This window comes from Dermacentor andersoni, chromosome 6 (assembly GCF_023375885.2).
Source record: "Dermacentor andersoni chromosome 6, qqDerAnde1_hic_scaffold, whole genome shotgun sequence".
In the NCBI taxonomy this organism is placed as follows: Eukaryota; Metazoa; Arthropoda; class Arachnida; order Ixodida; family Ixodidae; genus Dermacentor; species Dermacentor andersoni.
The window spans coordinates 111,350,552-111,367,531 of NC_092819.1; the positions used below are offsets into that span (position 1 = coordinate 111,350,552).

General features: G+C 45.8%; 1 protein-coding gene across 2 annotated transcripts in view; it reads right to left on the reverse strand.

Annotated features, from left to right (window-relative positions):
* LOC129382424 (sodium-coupled monocarboxylate transporter 2-like) overlaps positions 1-745 on the reverse strand; it is a 61,084-nt gene extending 60,339 nt beyond the window's left edge. For both annotated transcript variants that reach the window (XM_055066326.2, XM_055066327.2), the window contains exon 1: positions 471-745. In XM_055066326.2, the coding sequence (XP_054922301.1) occupies positions 471-595 (125 nt within the window). In that variant the 5' untranslated portion in view covers positions 596-745. The remainder of the gene's footprint in view (positions 1-470) is intronic.
* Positions 746-16,980: the final 16,235 nt, after the last annotated feature.

The window sequence follows — 16,980 nt, forward strand, 5'->3', positions numbered from 1 at the left end:
ATTTATTAAACAGAACCAGTATGCAGTATTAGGTATAGGGTGTCCCACGTAACTAGCGCCAAAATTTAAAAATATGAGAGTGCGACGTAGCTGGGCAGAGCCAAGGTGATGTCGTTTGCCGTTCCTTGCAGCAAGTCCGCTGTCTTTTGTATTTCACCTGATTTCCTAATTAGTTATTATTATTTAAGCGACTTCATTAAAAATGGCAAAATGCTAGACCATCCTGAAAATTCCCGATCCGTCTTTCTGTGGCTCTATGTGTGCTGAATAAAAATTGTTTCCAAGCCAGAAAGAAGCTCGCAAAAGCCCAGAAAATAGTGTCGCACGGCTATTCGCGCAGCAGATTTTTGTGCTTCGCCTATCTGAGGTACTCTATCTCTGTTTACCTAACTTCTATACAGTTTCTTCTTTTATTTTCTTCTTTTGCTTCTGTAGCTCCTAAGAAGCAGTAAAGCGGAAACACAACTTACTCTGCCATGTATCTCATGATGTCATGATTGTCAAATGACTGCACCGCAGAGTTCGGAGAAAAAGAATCAATTATTATCTTGGAGACAACCGTCGTTGGGGCAATCAGTATCAAAAAGAATTGCATGCAGTCCGTCCACACAACACCTCGTAGCCCACCCTGCAACAAAGAAAAATAACGTCCATTTCGCAAGTGCTCCTACTTTCTTGAATACAGTTTGACAAACGTAAGAAATATTTCGTGCACACGTTATTCACTTTAATATTACAGTTTACGTCCTATTAACTATATAGCCGATCCAATAAGGAATATCATTCGCAGAACCAGTAGGAAATTTTTTTACAGACGAAAAACAACCTTGAAGTGCGTCTTTGGCAACGCGGAAAGACGGGCTGGCTGGTCGCAAAACAGAAGAAAAGACGCTCACTATAAAAAAAAACGTCACCGCCCAAGCACTCCGTACATGTCGTTTACTAGCCGCCAATCGCGCGTCTCTTTTTTTCGCACATAGGCATGGGTTGCGCCGGAGGCGTTTTCGGCATACAGGCGACAGACGGATCGACGGAGAGACGGACCAATCGGCTAGCCATATGCAGCTTTCGCTGTAAAAAAACTAATATCGAAGGGACGAGCGCTATACAACACTGACCGAGGTAGAAAGCATGCATGCTGCGCGTTTTCTTTTTTTTTTTTTTTTTTGCAGGGGTTCATATTCGCGTGCCGTTTACCACGGGGCAAATGTGCGCCAACTTTTGAGAGGCAGAGAAAACAGCGGCCTATGCACACTTTGTTGCTACATTTCTCCGGCGGCAGGATAACATATATCCACGGCAAACACATTTGCTCCATATTTGGGTGACTTGTAAATGCTCTAACAAATACTTCATTCATTTTTTTACCTCCAATCGGAGGCTTTTTGCAACCACGACTCGCAGTTCCATAAGGCAACAAGAGCCCTTGCAGTGTTCTACTTGGCATTGCAGGCTTTGTCCGATGAAGTCTTTAGGTGACTTTCCTGGAGCAGATAGGGAGCAGTTCATGGTAATACCCCTTTTTAGTAAACGTGAAAGGTGATGAACCACATCCGAGGAATAATATTGCGGCACAACTTTGTTTATTTCTGTCACCTCCTATGCGGCTGATTGGTGGTGGATTTTCGCTGCTGGATGCTTCAGCCTTGCTGACTAAAGAAAAACTTCGGCCACGGAGTGCGTCCCCTGATAGACAACTTGGGACGCAAGATTTCTGCAATTGAGCATTGGAACATTATTGGCCAAATTTTCGGAATATGTAAGGTCCACTGGGCCGCCACCCGAATTCACAAGCGGATGGATGGATGGAAAACTTTATTTGGCCCTGAAAGTAATGATAATTAACCACTAAGCGGGCCGCTCCCACGTCGGGACTGGAAGGCCAAGCCTCACGGCCACGTCGTGAGCCTGCTGGACAGCCCAGAATTGTTCATCCAGGTCCGGGCTGCGAAGTGCAGCCTCCCATCTGGACGCGTCCTTGATCACCAAGTCCTCAATTCTTTCGCAAGACCAGAGCATGTGTTCGAGCGTGGCTAAAGCACCACAATCCTGGCAATAAGGCTCTCTATACGTCTCAGGATAAAACATGTTCAGCCTCCGTGGGCTAGGATAAGTACCAGTCTGTAGTAAGCGTAATGTAAGTGCCTGAGCCCTGTTTAGTTTAGGATGCGGCAAACCGTAAACCCTGCGATTAAGAAGGTAATACTTTGTGATCTCATTGTATGTGGAAGGGGAGTCTCGGTTCTCGGGGAGTACCGCCACACCGTGGCGCAGTGCAGAGCGGAGGGTAAGATCTCGCGCTGCCTCATGAGCGGACTCATTGAAATTCGGAGGGGCTCCCTTGATCATCCCAAGGTGAGCAGGGAACCAACATAAATCGTGTTGAGAGATCTCACAGGTCTGCATAATTTTAAAAAGAAGCCTTAGCCACCGAGCCCTTCTCAAAGGCCCTAACGGCCGACTTTGAATAACTATATGCAAAAGACCTGCGCCTGTCAACCAGGGCGAGCGCAACAGCCGCTTGCTCCGCTACCTCTGACCTATCAGTCCGAACGGCAGCAGCGTTAACGGCACTGCACTCATTGTCCACGACAACTACGGTAAACACCTTCCACTCCTCGCCAACCTTCTGATTCTCATCACGAATGAGTCTCAGCAGGCAAGCCCACCTGGCCTTTCTTCTAGCCACATTTCGCTCCAGATGCATGTTCCTGGGAACAGGATTTGACGTGATACCGCTTACGTACCTTCAAGGGAATACCGACGTGAAGCTCCGAAATATTCTCCCGAGAAACACTTAACTCTCTCAGAATCTGCCGACACGCGCTAGTCGTAGAAAGACGCACCATCTGTGTCCTCTCCTGAGCCTCAGCTGTCTCATCCAATGTATTATAAATGCCCAGCTTGAGAAGTCGGTCGTTGCTGGTGCACATTGGCACTCCCAACACTTTCTTGGTGATCTTCCGAATCTGCGTGCCAAGCTTCTTCTTCTCTGATGGTTTCCACTTGTGCATGGCCGCCACATAAGTAAAGTGACACAATACAAATGCATGCATAAGCCTAATCAGACTATCCTCCTTCAACCCCGTCTGCCAATTGGCCACCTTCTTCACTAGGCATACCGCATTTTCTTTCTTGGCAATGATCTTCTGGATCGTCAGCGTGTTGGCGCCGTTCGACTCAATCATCATCCCCAAGACCCTGATCTTATCTACCCTAGGTATGAGATCGCCATTTCTTGTGCGAAGCTGAATGCTCAGCTTGTCCACGGGGATCCACTCCTTGGCTTGAGTCCCCTTCTAGTGGGACTGTACAGCAACAGCTCCGACTTGGAGGGGGAGCACCTTAATCCCGTCGGGTCCAAATAAGTCTCGATTACATCTACTGCATCCTGCAGAACACTCTCGATATAGCCCTCACTACCCCCGGAACACCATATGGTCACGTCATCTGCACACATGGTGTGCATAATCCCCTCAATCTCCAAGAGCTCATTGGCCAATCCGACCATGACCAGATTGAACAATGTGGACGAGATGACGGTCCCCTGAGGAGTGCCCCTGCCTCCAAGATTTAACGTCTTAGACTCCAGCTCCGCAACCCTTCATGCCTGACAGGAAGGACCTGACATAGTCGTGAAAGCGCGCGCCGAGGCCAAGATCCGAAATCGACTTAAGAATATAAGAGTGCCGAACGTTGTCAAAAGCCTTCTCCAGGTCCAGCCTTAGGATGGCCTTAACGCCCCTTCAATCTCCGTCGATGACCTGATCCTTGATGAGCTTCATTGCGTCTTGAGTCGACAGCCCGGCCCGAAAACCAATCATAGAGGGGGGGGGGCGGGGGGCGGGGTGTAGACCTCGTTCTCCTCAAGGTACCTTATAAGCCGATTAAGCACCGCATGCTCGGCCACCTTGCCCACACACAAAGTGAGCGAAATAGGCCTTAAGTTATCAATGCTCGGGACTCTGACAGCCTTGGGAACACGAGGTAAAAGTTGAAGACGTGAGTTGCAGGAAACGGAGAAAGTAGGCAGCATAAGCAGCCAAGTGTGGTGAAGTAAGTGAAGGAAACAAAGTTGGACCAGAGTATGCGTTGAGCCAGGTGCGTATTCTTACAGATAAATTAAAAAGAAATCAGCCACAGAAGCAGCCGAGTCTGGGTAAATATGTTCAGTGGACAAAATGTGACCAGAGCATGCATTGAATGAGGAGCGTGAAGCTACATAGGAGTGAAGAAGCTTGAGTCGGGAAGAGAAAACAATTCAGTAAACATAAAGGAAAGCTTCCCTTATCACCGATTGACACATGTGCGTGGAATGCAACACATTCTTCATTGTGGCCTGCGACTCCGGCTCGTGCTGACGATGCCCTCTCGGTGAGCGCATACTTCACCCCTCATCTTTTAAGAGGTTCAATACATACAAGCATTTGTCTAGCAAACCAGATTTTTTTCAAGGGAATTTTCCACGTCTCAGTAATTTCTCTCGTCGTATTCGAGTGCTGATTGCCGTGTTATAGTTTGTTAACGAAGCTTTCCCTCAAGTCTAAATATTTAAGGCAGTTTTCCTAGCCTCTAAAGCCGCTCGAGTTCGCTCTTCTCCTCGAGCGGCCATTTTTCCTAGAAAGTATGCCTTCCAACTACTACGCCCTTAAACTGGCTCTCTCAACTACTACACGCAGAGACAAAGCAACAGCGCGCGCATTAGATCCCATAGATGAGATGAATATTTACAATTATTATTAGAGTTATAATTATATTCGAGGGCTGATTGCCGTGCTATCGTTTGCTAACGAAGCTTTCCCTCAAGTCTAAATATTTTAAGGCAGTTTGTCGTGTGCGTATCATGGCCACGCACGCTTATATCGCCTTCTGTTTCTCTAACACGGGATGCGCTTTAAAACCACGGCGCTGTAATTTTGCTTCAGAGACTTTCCTTCCCTCCCTTCTTCTCCGCCCTTAAACTGGCTCTCTCAACTACTACACGCAGAGACAAAGCAACAGCGCGCGCATTAGATCCCATAGATGAGATGAATATTTACAATTATTATTAGAGTTATAATTATATTCGAGTGCTGATTGCGGTGCTATCGTTTGTTACCGAAGCTTTCCCTCAAGTCTAAATATTTTAAGGCAGTTTGTCGTGTGCGTATCATGGCTACGCACGCTTATATCGCATTCCGTTTCTCTACCACGGGTGCGCTTTAAAACCACGGCGCTGCAGTTTTTCCTTTTCTTTTCTTTCTTCTTCTCCGCCCTTAAACTGCCTCTCTTAACTGTACTACACGCAGAGACAAAGAAACAGCGCGCGCATGCGATCCCATAGATGAGATGAATATATATATATATATATATATAGAAAACTATCAGTCATAGCTCTCGTAGTATAGCCCTCTGGGCCGTTTCCTTTTTTTTTTTTTCGAAAGTAGTCCTATTAGGGTTATTATAATTACACGAAGGTATTTCGCCCTCATCAGCAGCAGTCCTTGGTATAGTTATTCTGGCGGCTAGCTTCCCACGCTATGCGTGCCGCCATCGCACCTGGTTAAGCTTTTCCTAGACGCTAGAGTTATGCTTTGTCCACGCAACCTTGAGCGATCGGAAAGCGCGTTTCCCCCTCTTGGCCGGCGGAGAAGGGAGGCTTCGTTCCGGCCGCGAAGCTCTCCACATCTCTGTAAGGTGCCCTGTGGATGTCTCGTGCTGACGATGCCCTCTCGGTGAGCGCATATTTCACCCCTCATCTTTTAAGAGGTTCAATACATACAAGCATTTGTCTAGCAAACCAGATTTTTTTCAAGGGAATTTTCCACGTCTCAGTAATTTCTCTCGTCGTATTCGAGTGCTGATTGCCGTGTTATAGTTTGTTAACGAAGCTTTCCCTCAAGTCTAAATATTTAAGGCAGTTTTCCTAGCCTCTAAAGCCGCTCGAGTTCGCTCTTCTCCTCGAGCGGCCATTTTTCCTAGAAAGTATGCCTTCCAACTACTCCGCCCTTAAACTGGCTCTCTCAACTACTACACGCAGAGACAAAGCAACAGCGCGCGCATTAGATCCCATAGATGAGATGAATATTTACAATTATTATTAGAGTTATAATTATATTCGAGTGCTGATTGCCGCGCTATCGTTTGCTAACGAAGCTTTCCCTCAAGTCTAAATATTTTAAGGCAGTTTGTCGCGTGCGTATCATGGCCACGCACGCTTATATCGCCTTCCGTTTCTCTAACACGGGATGTGCTTTAAAACCACGGCGCTGTAATTTTGCTTCAGAGACTTTCTTTCCCTCCCTTCTTCTCCGCCCTTAAACTGGCTCTCTCAACTACTACACGCAGAGACAAAGCAACAGCGCGCGCATTAGATCCCATAGATGAGATGAATATTTACAATTATTATTAGAGTTATAATTATATTCGAGTGCTGATTGCGGTGCTATCGTTTGTTACCGAAGCTTTCCCTCAAGTCTAAATATTTTAAGGCAGTTTGTCGTGTGCGTATCATGGCTACGCACGCTTATATCGCATTCCGTTTCTCTACCACGGGTGCGCTTTAAAACCACGGCGCTGCAGTTTTTCCTTTTCTTTCTTCTTCTCCGCCCTTAAACTGGCTCTCTTAACTGTACTACACGCAGAGACAAAGAAACAGCGCGCGCATGCGATCCCATATATGAGATGAATATATATATATATATATATATATATAGAAAACTATCAGTCATAGCTCTCGTAGTATAGCCCTCTGGGCCGTTTCCTTTTTTTTTTCGAAAGTAGTCCTATTAGGGTTATTATAATTACACGAAGGTATTTCGCCCTCATCAGCAGCAGTCCTTGGTATAGTTATTCTGGCGGCTAGCTTCCCACGCTATGCGTGCCGCCATCGCACCTGGTTAAGCTTTTCCTAGACGCTAGAGTTATGCTTTGTCCACGCAACCTTGAGCGATCGGAAAGCGCGTTTCCCCCTCTTGGCCGGCGGAGAAGGGAGGCTTCGTTCCGGCCGCGAAGCTCTCCACATCTCTGTAAGGTGCCCTGTGGATGTCTCGTGCTGACGATGCCCTCTCGGTGAGCGCATATTTCACCCCTCATCTTTTAAGAGGTTCAATACATACAAGCATTTGTCTAGCAAACCAGATTTTTTCCAAGGGAATTTTCCACGTCTCAGTAATTTCTCTCGTCGTATTCGAGTGCTGATTGCCGTGTTATAGTTTGTTAACGAAGCTTTCCCTCAAGTCTAAATATTTAAGGCAGTTTTCCTAGCCTCTAAAGCCGCTCGAGTTCGCTCTTCTCCTCGAGCAGCCATTTTTCCTAGAAAGTATGCCTTCCAACTACTCCGCCCTTAAACTGGCTCTCTCAACTACTACACGCAGAGACAAAGCAACAGCGCGCGCATTAGATCCCATAGATGAGATGAATATTTACAATTATTATTAGAGTTATAATTATATTCGAGTGCTGATTGCCGCGCTATCGTTTGCTAACGAAGCTTTCCCTCAAGTCTAAATATTTTAAGGCAGTTTGTCGCGTGCGTATCATGGCCACGCACGCTTATATCGCCTTCCGTTTCTCTAACACGGGATGCGCTTTAAAACCACGGCGCTGTAATTTTGCTTCAGAGACTTTCCTTTCCTCCCTTCTTCTCCGCCCTTAAACTGGCTCTCTCAACTACTACACGCAGAGACAAAGCAACAGCGCGCGCATTAGATCCATTGATGAGATGAATATTTACAATTATTATTAGAGTTATAATTATATTCGAGTTCTGATTACTGTGCTATCGTTTGTTACCGAAGCTTTCCCTCAAGTCTAAATATTTTAAGGCAGTTTGTCGTGTGCGTATCATGGCTACGCACGCTTATATCGCATTCCGTTTCTCTACCACGGGTGCGCTTTAAAACCACGGCGCTGCAGTTTTTGCTTTTCTTTTCTTTCTTCTTCTCCGCCCTTAAACTGGCTCTCTTAACTGTACTACACGCAGAGACAAAGAAACAGCGCGCGCATGCGATCCCATGGATGAGATGAATATATATATATATATATATATATAGAAAACTATCAGTCATAGCTCTCGTAGTATAGCCCTCTGGGCCGTTTCCTTTTTTTTTTTCGAAAGTAGTCCTATTAGGGTTATTATAATTACACGAAGGTATTTCGCCCTCATCAGCAGCAGTCCTTGGTATAGTTATTCTGGCGGCTAGCTTCCCACGCTATGCGTGCCGCCATCGCACCTGGTTAAGCTTTTCCTAGACGCTAGAGTTATGCTTTGTCCACGCAACTTTGAGCGATCGGAAAGCGCGTTTCCCCCTCTTGGCCGGCGGAGAAGGGAGGCTTCGTTCCGGCCGCGAAGCTCTCCACATCTCTGTAAGGTGCCCTGTGGATGTCTCGTGCTGACGATGCCCTCTCGGTGAGCGCATATTTCACCCCTCATCTTTTAAGAGGTTCAATACATACAAGCATTTGTCTAGCAAACCAGATTTTTTTCAAGGGAATTTTCCACGTCTCAGTAATTTCTCTCGTCGTATTCGAGTGCTGATTGCCGTGTTATAGTTTGTTAACGAAGCTTTCCCTCAAGTCTAAATATTTAAGGCAGTTTTCCTAGCCTCTAAAGCCGCACGAGTTCGCTCTTCTCCTCGAGCGGCCATTTTTCCTAGAAAGTATGCCTTCCAACTAATCCGCCCTTAAACTGGCTCTCTCAACTACTACACGCAGAGACAAAGCAACAGCGCGCGCATTAGATCCCATAGATGAGATGAATATTTACAATTATTATTAGAGTTATAATTATATTCGAGTGCTGATTGCTGTGCTATCGTTTGTTACCGAAGCTTTCCCTCAAGTGTAAATATTTTAAGGCAGTTTGTCGTGTGCGTATCATGGCTACGCACGCTTATATCGCATTCCGTTTCTCTACGACGGGTGCGCTTTAAAACCACGGCGCTGCAGTTTTTGCTTTTCTTTTCTTTCTTCTTCTCCGCCCTTAAACTGGCTCTCTTAACTGTACTACACGCAGAGACAAAGAAACAGCGCGCGCATGCGATCCCATAGATGAGATGAATTTATATATATATATATATAGAAAACTATCAGTCATAGCTCTCGTAGTATAGCCCTCTGGGCCGTTTCCTTTTTTTTTTTTCGAAAGTAGTCCTATTAGGGTTATTATAATTACACGAAGGTATTTCGCCCTCATCAGCAGCAGTCCTTGGTATAGTTATTCTGGCGGCTAGCTTCCCACGCTATGCGTGCCGCCATCGCACCTGGTTAAGCTTTTCCTAGACGCTAGAGTTATGCTTTGTCCACGCAACCTTGAGCGATCGGAAAGCGCGTTTCCCCCTCTTGGCCGGCGGAGAAGGGAGGCTTCGTTCCGGCCGCGAAGCTCTCCACATCTCTGTAAGGTGCCCTGTGGATGTCTCGTGCTGACGATGCCCTCTCGGTGAGCGCATATTTCACCCCTCATCTTTTAAGAGGTTAAATACATACAAGCATTTGTCTAGCAAACCAGATTTTTTTCAAGGGAATTTTCCACGTCTCAGTAATTTCTCTCGTCGTATTCGAGTGCTGATTGCCGTGTTATAGTTTTTTAACGAAGCTTTCCCTCAAGTCTAAATATTTAAGGCAGTTTTCCTAGCCTCTAAAGCCGCTCGAGTTCGCTCTTCTCCTCGAGCGGCCATTTTTCCTAGAAAGTATGCCTTCCAACTAGTCCGCCCTTAAACTGGCTGTCTCAACTACTACACGCAGAGACAAAGCAACAGCACGCGCATTAGATCCCATAGATGAGATGAATATTTACAATTATTATTAGAGTTATAATTATATTCGAGTGCTGATTGCCGTGCTATCGTTTGCTAACGAAGCTTTCCCTCAAGTCTAAATATTTTAAGGCAGTTTGTCGTGTGCGTATCATGGCCACGCACGCCTATATCGCCTTCCGTTTCTCTAACACGGGATGCGCTTTAAAACCACGGCGCTGTAATTTTGCTTCAGAGACTTTCCTTCCCTCCCTTCTTCTCCGCCCTTAAACTGGCTCTCTCAACTACTACACGCAGAAACAAAGCAACAGCGCGCGCATTAGATCCCATAGATGAGATGAATATTTACAATTATTATTAGAGTTATAATTATATTCGAGTGCTGATTGCTGTGCTATCGTTTGTTACCGAAGCTTTCCCTCAAGTCTAAATATTTTAAGACAGTTTGCCGTGTGCGTATCATGGCTACGCACGCTTATATCGCATTCCGTTTCTCTACCACGGGTGCGCTTTAAAACCACGGCGCTGCAGTTTTTGCTTTTCTTTTCTTTCTTCTTCTCCGCCCTTAAACTGGCTCTCTTAACTGTACTACACGCAGAGACAAAGAAACAGCGCGCGCATGCGATCCCATAGATGAGATGAATTTATATATATATATATATATATAGAAAACTATCAGTCATAGCTCTCGTAGTATAGCCCTCTGGGCCATTTCCTTTTTTTTTTCGGAAGTAGTCCTATTAGGGTTATTATAATTACACGAAGGTATTTCGCCCTCATCAGCAGCAGTCCTTGGTATAGTTATTCTGGCGGCTAGCTTCCCACGCTATGCGTTCCGCCATCGCACCTGGTTAAGCTTTTCCTAGACGCTAGAGTTATGCTTTGTCCACGCAACCTTGAGCGATCGGAAAGCGCGTTTCCCCCTCTTGGCCGGCGGAGAAGGGAGGCTTCGTTCCGGCCGCGAAGCTCTCCACATCTCTGTAAGGTGCCCTGTGGATGTCTCGTGCTGACGATGCCCTCTCGGTGAGCGCATATTTCACCCCTCATCTTTTAAGAGGTTCAATACATACAAGCATTTGTCTAGCAAACCAGATTTTTTTCAAGGGAATTTTCCACGTCTCAGTAATTTCTCTCGTCGTATTCGAGTACTGATTGCCGTGTTATAGTTTGTTAACGAAGCTTTCCCTCAAGTCTAAATATTTAAGGCAGTTTTCCTAGCCTCTAAAGCCGCTCGAGTTCGCTCTTCTCCTCGAGCGGCCATTTTTCCTAGAAAGTATGCCTTCCAACTACTCCGCCCTTAAACTGGCTCTCTCAACTACTACACGCAGAGACAAAGCAACAGCGCGCGCATTAGATCCCATAGATGAGATGAATATTTACAATTATTATTAGAGTTATAATTATATTCGAGTGCTGATTGCCGTGCTATCGTTTGCTAACGAAGCTTTCCCTCAAGTCTAAATATTTTAAGGCAGTTTGTCGTGTGCGTATCATGGCCACGCACGCCTATATCGCCTTCCGTTTCTCTAACACGGGATGCGCTTTAAAACCACGCCGCTGTAATTTTGCTTCAGAGACTTTCCTTCCCTCCCTTCTTCTCCGCCCTTAAACTGGCTCTCTCAACTACTACACGCAGAGACAAAGCAACAGCGCGCGCATTAGATCCCATAGATGAGATGAATATTTACAATTATTATTAGAGTTATAATTATATTCGAGTGCTGATTGCTGTGCTATCGTTTGTTACCGAAGCTTTCCCTCAAGTCTAAATATTTTAAGGCAGTTTGTCGTGTGCGTATCATGGCTACGCACGCTTATATCGCATTCCGTTTCTCTACCACGGGTGCGCTTTAAAACCACGGCGCTGAAGTTTTTGCTTTTCTTTTCTTTCTTCTTCTCCGCCCTTAAACTGGCTCTCTTAACTGTACTACACGCAGAGACAAAGAAACAGCGCGCGCATGCGATCCCATAGATGAGATGAATTTATATATATATATATATAGAAAACTATCAGTCATAGCTCTCGTAGTATAGCCCTCTGGGCCGTTTCCTTGTTTTTTTTTTCGAAAGTAGTCCTATTAGAGTTATTATAATTACACGAAGGTATTTCGCCCTCATCAGCAGCAGTCCTTGGTATAGTTATTCTGGCGGCTAGCTTCCCACGCTATGCGTGCCGCCATCGCACCTGGTTAAGCTTTTCCTAGACGCCAGAGTTATGCTTTGTCCACGCAACCTTGAGCGATCGGAAAGCGCGTTTCCCCCTCTTGGCTGGCGGAGAAGGGAGGCTTCGTTCCGGCCGCGAAGCTCTCCACATCTCTGTAAGGTGCCCTGTGGATGTCTCGTGCTGACGATGCCCTCTCGGTGAGCGCATATTTCACCCCTCATCTTTTAAGAGGTTCAATACATACAAGCATTTGTCTAGCAAACCAGATTTTTTTCAAGGGAATTTTCCACGTCTCAGTAATTTCTCTCGTCGTATTCGAGTGCTGATTGCCGTGTTATAGTTTGTTAACGAAGCTTTCCCTCAAGTCTAAATATTTAAGGCAGTTTTCCTAGCCTCTAAAGCCGCTCGAGTTCGCTCTTCTCCTCGAGCGGCCATTTTTCCTAGAAAGTATGCCTTCCAACTACTCCGCCCTTAAACTGGCTCTCTCAACTACTACACGCAGAGACAAAGCAACAGCGCGCGCATTAGATCCCATAGATGAGATGAATATTTACAATTATTATTAGAGTTATAATTATATTCGAGTGCTGATTGCCGTGCTATCGTTTGCTAACGAAGCTTTCCCTCAAGTCTAAATATTTTAAGGCAGTTTGTCGTGTGCGTATCATGGCCACGCACGCCTATATCGCCTTCCGTTTCTCTAACACGGGATGCGCTTTAAAACCACGGCGCTGTAATTTTGCTTCAGAGACTTTCCTTCCCTCCCTTCTTCTCCGCCCTTAAACTGGCTCTCTCAACTACTACACGCAGAGACAGAGCAACAGCGCGCGCATTAGATCCCATAGATGAGATGAATATTTACAATTATTATTAGAGTTATAATTATATTCGAGTGCTGATTGCTGTGCTATCGTTTATTACCGAAGCTTTCCCTCAAGTCTAAATATTTTAAGGCAGTTTGTCGTGTGCGTATCATGGCTACGCACGCTTATATCGCATTCCGTTTCTCTATCATGGATGCGCTTTAAAACCACGGCGCTGCAGTTTTTGCTTTTCTTTTCTTTCTTCTTCTCCGCCCTTAAACTGGCTCTCTTAACTGTACTACACGCACAGCCAAAGAAACAGCGCGCGCATGCGATCCCATAGATGAGATGAATTTATATATATATATATATAGAAAACTATCAGTCATAGCTCTCGTAGTATAGCCCTCTGGGCCGTTTCCTTTTTTTTTTTTTCGAAAGTAGTCCTATTAGGGTTATTATAATTACACGAAGGTATTTCGCCCTCATCAGCAGCAGTCCTTGGTATAGTTATTCTGGCGGCTAGCTTCCCACGCTATGCGTGCCGCCATCGCACCTGGTTAAGCTTTTCCTAGACGCTAGAGTTATGCTTTGTCCACGCAACCTTGAGCGATCGGAAAGCGCGTTTCCCCCTCTTGGCCGGCGGAGAAGGGAGGCTTCGTTCCGGCCGCGAAGCTCTCCACATCTCTGTAAGGTGCCCTGTGGATGTCTCGTGCTGACGATGCCCTCTCGGTGAGCGCATATTTCACCCCTCATCTTTTAAGAGGTTCAATACATACAAGCATTTGTCTAGCAAACCAGATTTTTTTCAAGGGAATTTTCCACGTCTCAGTAATTTCTCTCGTCGTATTCGAGTGCTGATTGCCGTGTTATAGTTTGTTAACGAAGCTTTCCCTCAAGTCTAAATATTTAAGGCAGTTTTCCTAGCCTCTAAAGCCGCTCGAGTTCGCTCTTCTCCTCGGGCGGCCATTTTTCCAAAAAAGTATGCCTTCCAACCACTATCGCGGACAACATGAGTCTCTTTCCACGTAAGTGTGAGGCTCGGAGCAGGAGCTGTGGCGCTTGAAAGTAGCCTGGGGCCTTACGAACCAACCGACTGAGCTATCTTTCCGGGCAACATCGAAGGGTCACGAGTTCAAATCACCTGTTATGTTCCTTTTTTTTTCCGCCCCTTTTTCTTTCTTTTTTTTCTTTCTTTTAATGTCTTTTCCTTTATTTTATCACTGTACGGGAACCCTCCTAAAAAAAAAAAAAAGAAAGAAAGATATATATCTTCAAATATGTATGGCCTCACACTCACATGTGCAGGTCATAAATACCAGGTTCTCTAGCCGAGTGCCATCCATGCGGTATAACCGAGCTCGGATTGGTCCACCTTGACTGACCAAGTAGGACACCACTGTAGGTTATATGAGGCGTACAACTCCTGCGGGACCCGCCGTGGTTGCTCAGTGGTTATGGTGTTAGACTGCTGAGCACGAGGTCGCGGGATCGGACCCCGACCACGGCGGCCGCATTTCGATGGGGGCGAAATGCGAAAACACCCATGTACTTAGAATTAGGTGCACGTTAAAGAACCCCAGGTGGTCGAAATTTTCGGAGTCCTCCACTACGGCGTGCATAATCAGAAAGTGGTTTTGTCACGTAAAACCCCATAAATTAATTTTTAATTTAACTCCTACGGGGACGGTAGAGTATCCGTCTCCAGTGCAAGAGGACCGTGATTCAAATCCCGGTGCCGCGCTATTCTCCACCGGAAAATACAAAAAAAAAAACCCTGTGTTGAGAAAATTGCACAAACAGGCCTGGAGTGCGGCCTGATCCCGGTGACCAGAACCGGTAACGCACTCTCTCACCAGAGCAGGATTGGCCACCCTGGTGCAGTACTTGGCCACAACCTCCTATATGAATACAACAATCGAACCCCGGCCCTCAGTCCCCAGCAGCCGCGAAGCAACTGACCACGGCGGCGGTCAGATCTGTGACGCTGCAGAGGGTGCTAAGAATACCTGGCTCCGGACAGGCCGCCATTGGAATCTGAACCTGGCAACGTTTAACGTTAGAACGCTATCTAGTGAGGCGAGTCTAGCAGTGTTATTGGAGGAATTAGAGGGTAGTAAATGGGATATAATAGGGCTCAGTGAGGTTAGGAGGACAAAAGAAGCATATACCGTGCTAAAAAGCGGGCATGTACTGTGTTACCGGGGCTTAGCGGAGAGACGAGAACTAGGAGTCGGATTCCTGATTAATAAGGAAATAGCTGGTAACATACAGGAATTCTATAGCATTACCGAGAGGGTGGCATGTCTTGTTGTGAAACTTAATAAGAGGTACAAAATGAAGGTTGTACAGGTCTACGCTCCTACATCTAGTCATGACGACCAGGAAGTCGAAAGCTTTTATGAAGACGTAGAATCGGCGATGGGTAAAGTCAAAACAAAATACACTATACTGATGGGCGACTTCAATGCCAGGGTAGGCAAGAAGCAGGCTGGAGACAAGTCAGTGGGGGAATATGGCATAGGCTCTAGGAATAGTAGAGGAGAATTATTAGTAGAGTTTGCAGAACAGAATAATATGCGGATAATGAATACCTTTTTCCGCAAACGGGTTAGCCGAAAGTGGACGTGGAGGAGCCCGAATGGTGAGACTAGAAATGAAATCGACTTCATACTCTGCGCGAACCCTGGCATCATTCAAGATGTAGACGTGCTCGGCAAGGTACGCTGCAGTGACCACAGGATGGTAAGAACTCGAATTAGCCTAGACTTGAGGAGGGAACGAAAGAAACTGGTACACAAGAAGCCAATCAATGAGTTAGCGGTAAGAGGGAAACTAGAGGAATTCCGGATCAAACTACAGAACAGGTATTCGGCTTTAACTCAGGAAGAGGACCTTAGTGTTGAAGCAATGAACGACAATCTCATGGGCATCATTAAGGAGTGCGCAATAGAAGTCGGTGGTAACGCCGTTAGACAGGAAACCAGTAAGCTATCGCAGGAGACGAAAGATCTGATCAAGAAACGCCAATGTATGAAAGCCTCTAATCCTACAGCTAGAATAGAACTGGCAGAACTTTCTAAGTTAATCAACAAGCGTAAGACAGCGGACATCAGGAACTATAATATGGATAGAATTGAACAGGCTCTCAGGAACGGAGGAAGCCTAAAAACAGTGAATAAGAAACTAGGAATAGGCAAGAATCAGATGTGTGCGTTAAGAGACAAAGCCGGCAATATCGTTACTAATATGGACGAGATAGTTCAAGTGGCTGAGGAGTTCTATAGAGATTTATACAGTACCAGTGGCACCCACGACGATAGTGGAAGAGAGAATAGCCTAGAGGAATTCGAAATCCCACAGGTAACGCCAGAAGAAGTAAAGAAAGCCTTAGGAGCTATGCAAAGGGGGAAGGCAGCTGGGGAGGATCAGGTAACAGCAGATTTGTTGAAGGATGGTGGTCAGATTGTTCTAGAGAAACTGGCCACCCTGTATACGCAATGCCTCATAACCTCGAGCGTACCGGAATCTTGGAAGAACGCTAACATAATCCTAATCCATAAGAAAGGGGACGCCAAAAACTTGAAAAATTATAGACCGATCAGCTTACTGTCCGTTGCCTACAAAGTATTTACTAAGGTAATCGCAAATAGAATCAGGAACACCTTAGACTTCTGTCAACCAAAGGACCAGGCAGGATTCCGTAAAGGCTACTCAACAATAGACCATATTCACACTATCAATCAAGTGATAGAGAAATGTGCAGAATATAACCAACCCTTATATATAGCTTTCATTGATTACGAGAAAGTGTTTGATTGAGTCGAAACCTCAGCAGTCATGGAGGCATTACGGAATCAGGGTGTAGATGAGCCATATGTAAATATACTGGAAGATATCTATAGCGGCTTCACAGCCACCGTAGTCCTCCACAAAGAAAGCAACAAAATCCCTATAAAGAAAGGCGTCAGACAGGGAGATACGATGTCTCTAATGCTATTCACAGCATGTTTACAGGAGGTATTCAGAGGCCTGGAGTGGGAAGAATTGGGGATAAAAGTTGATGGAGAATACCTTAGCAACTTGCGATTCGCTGATGATATTGCCTTGCTTAGTAACTCAGGAGACCAATTGCAATGCATGCTCACTGACCTGGAGAGGCAAAGCAGAAGGGTGGGTCTGAAAATTAATCTGCAGAAAACTAAAGTACTGTTTAACAGTCTCGGAAGAGAACAGCAGTTTACCATAGGTAGCGAAACACTGGAAGTGGTAAGGGAAT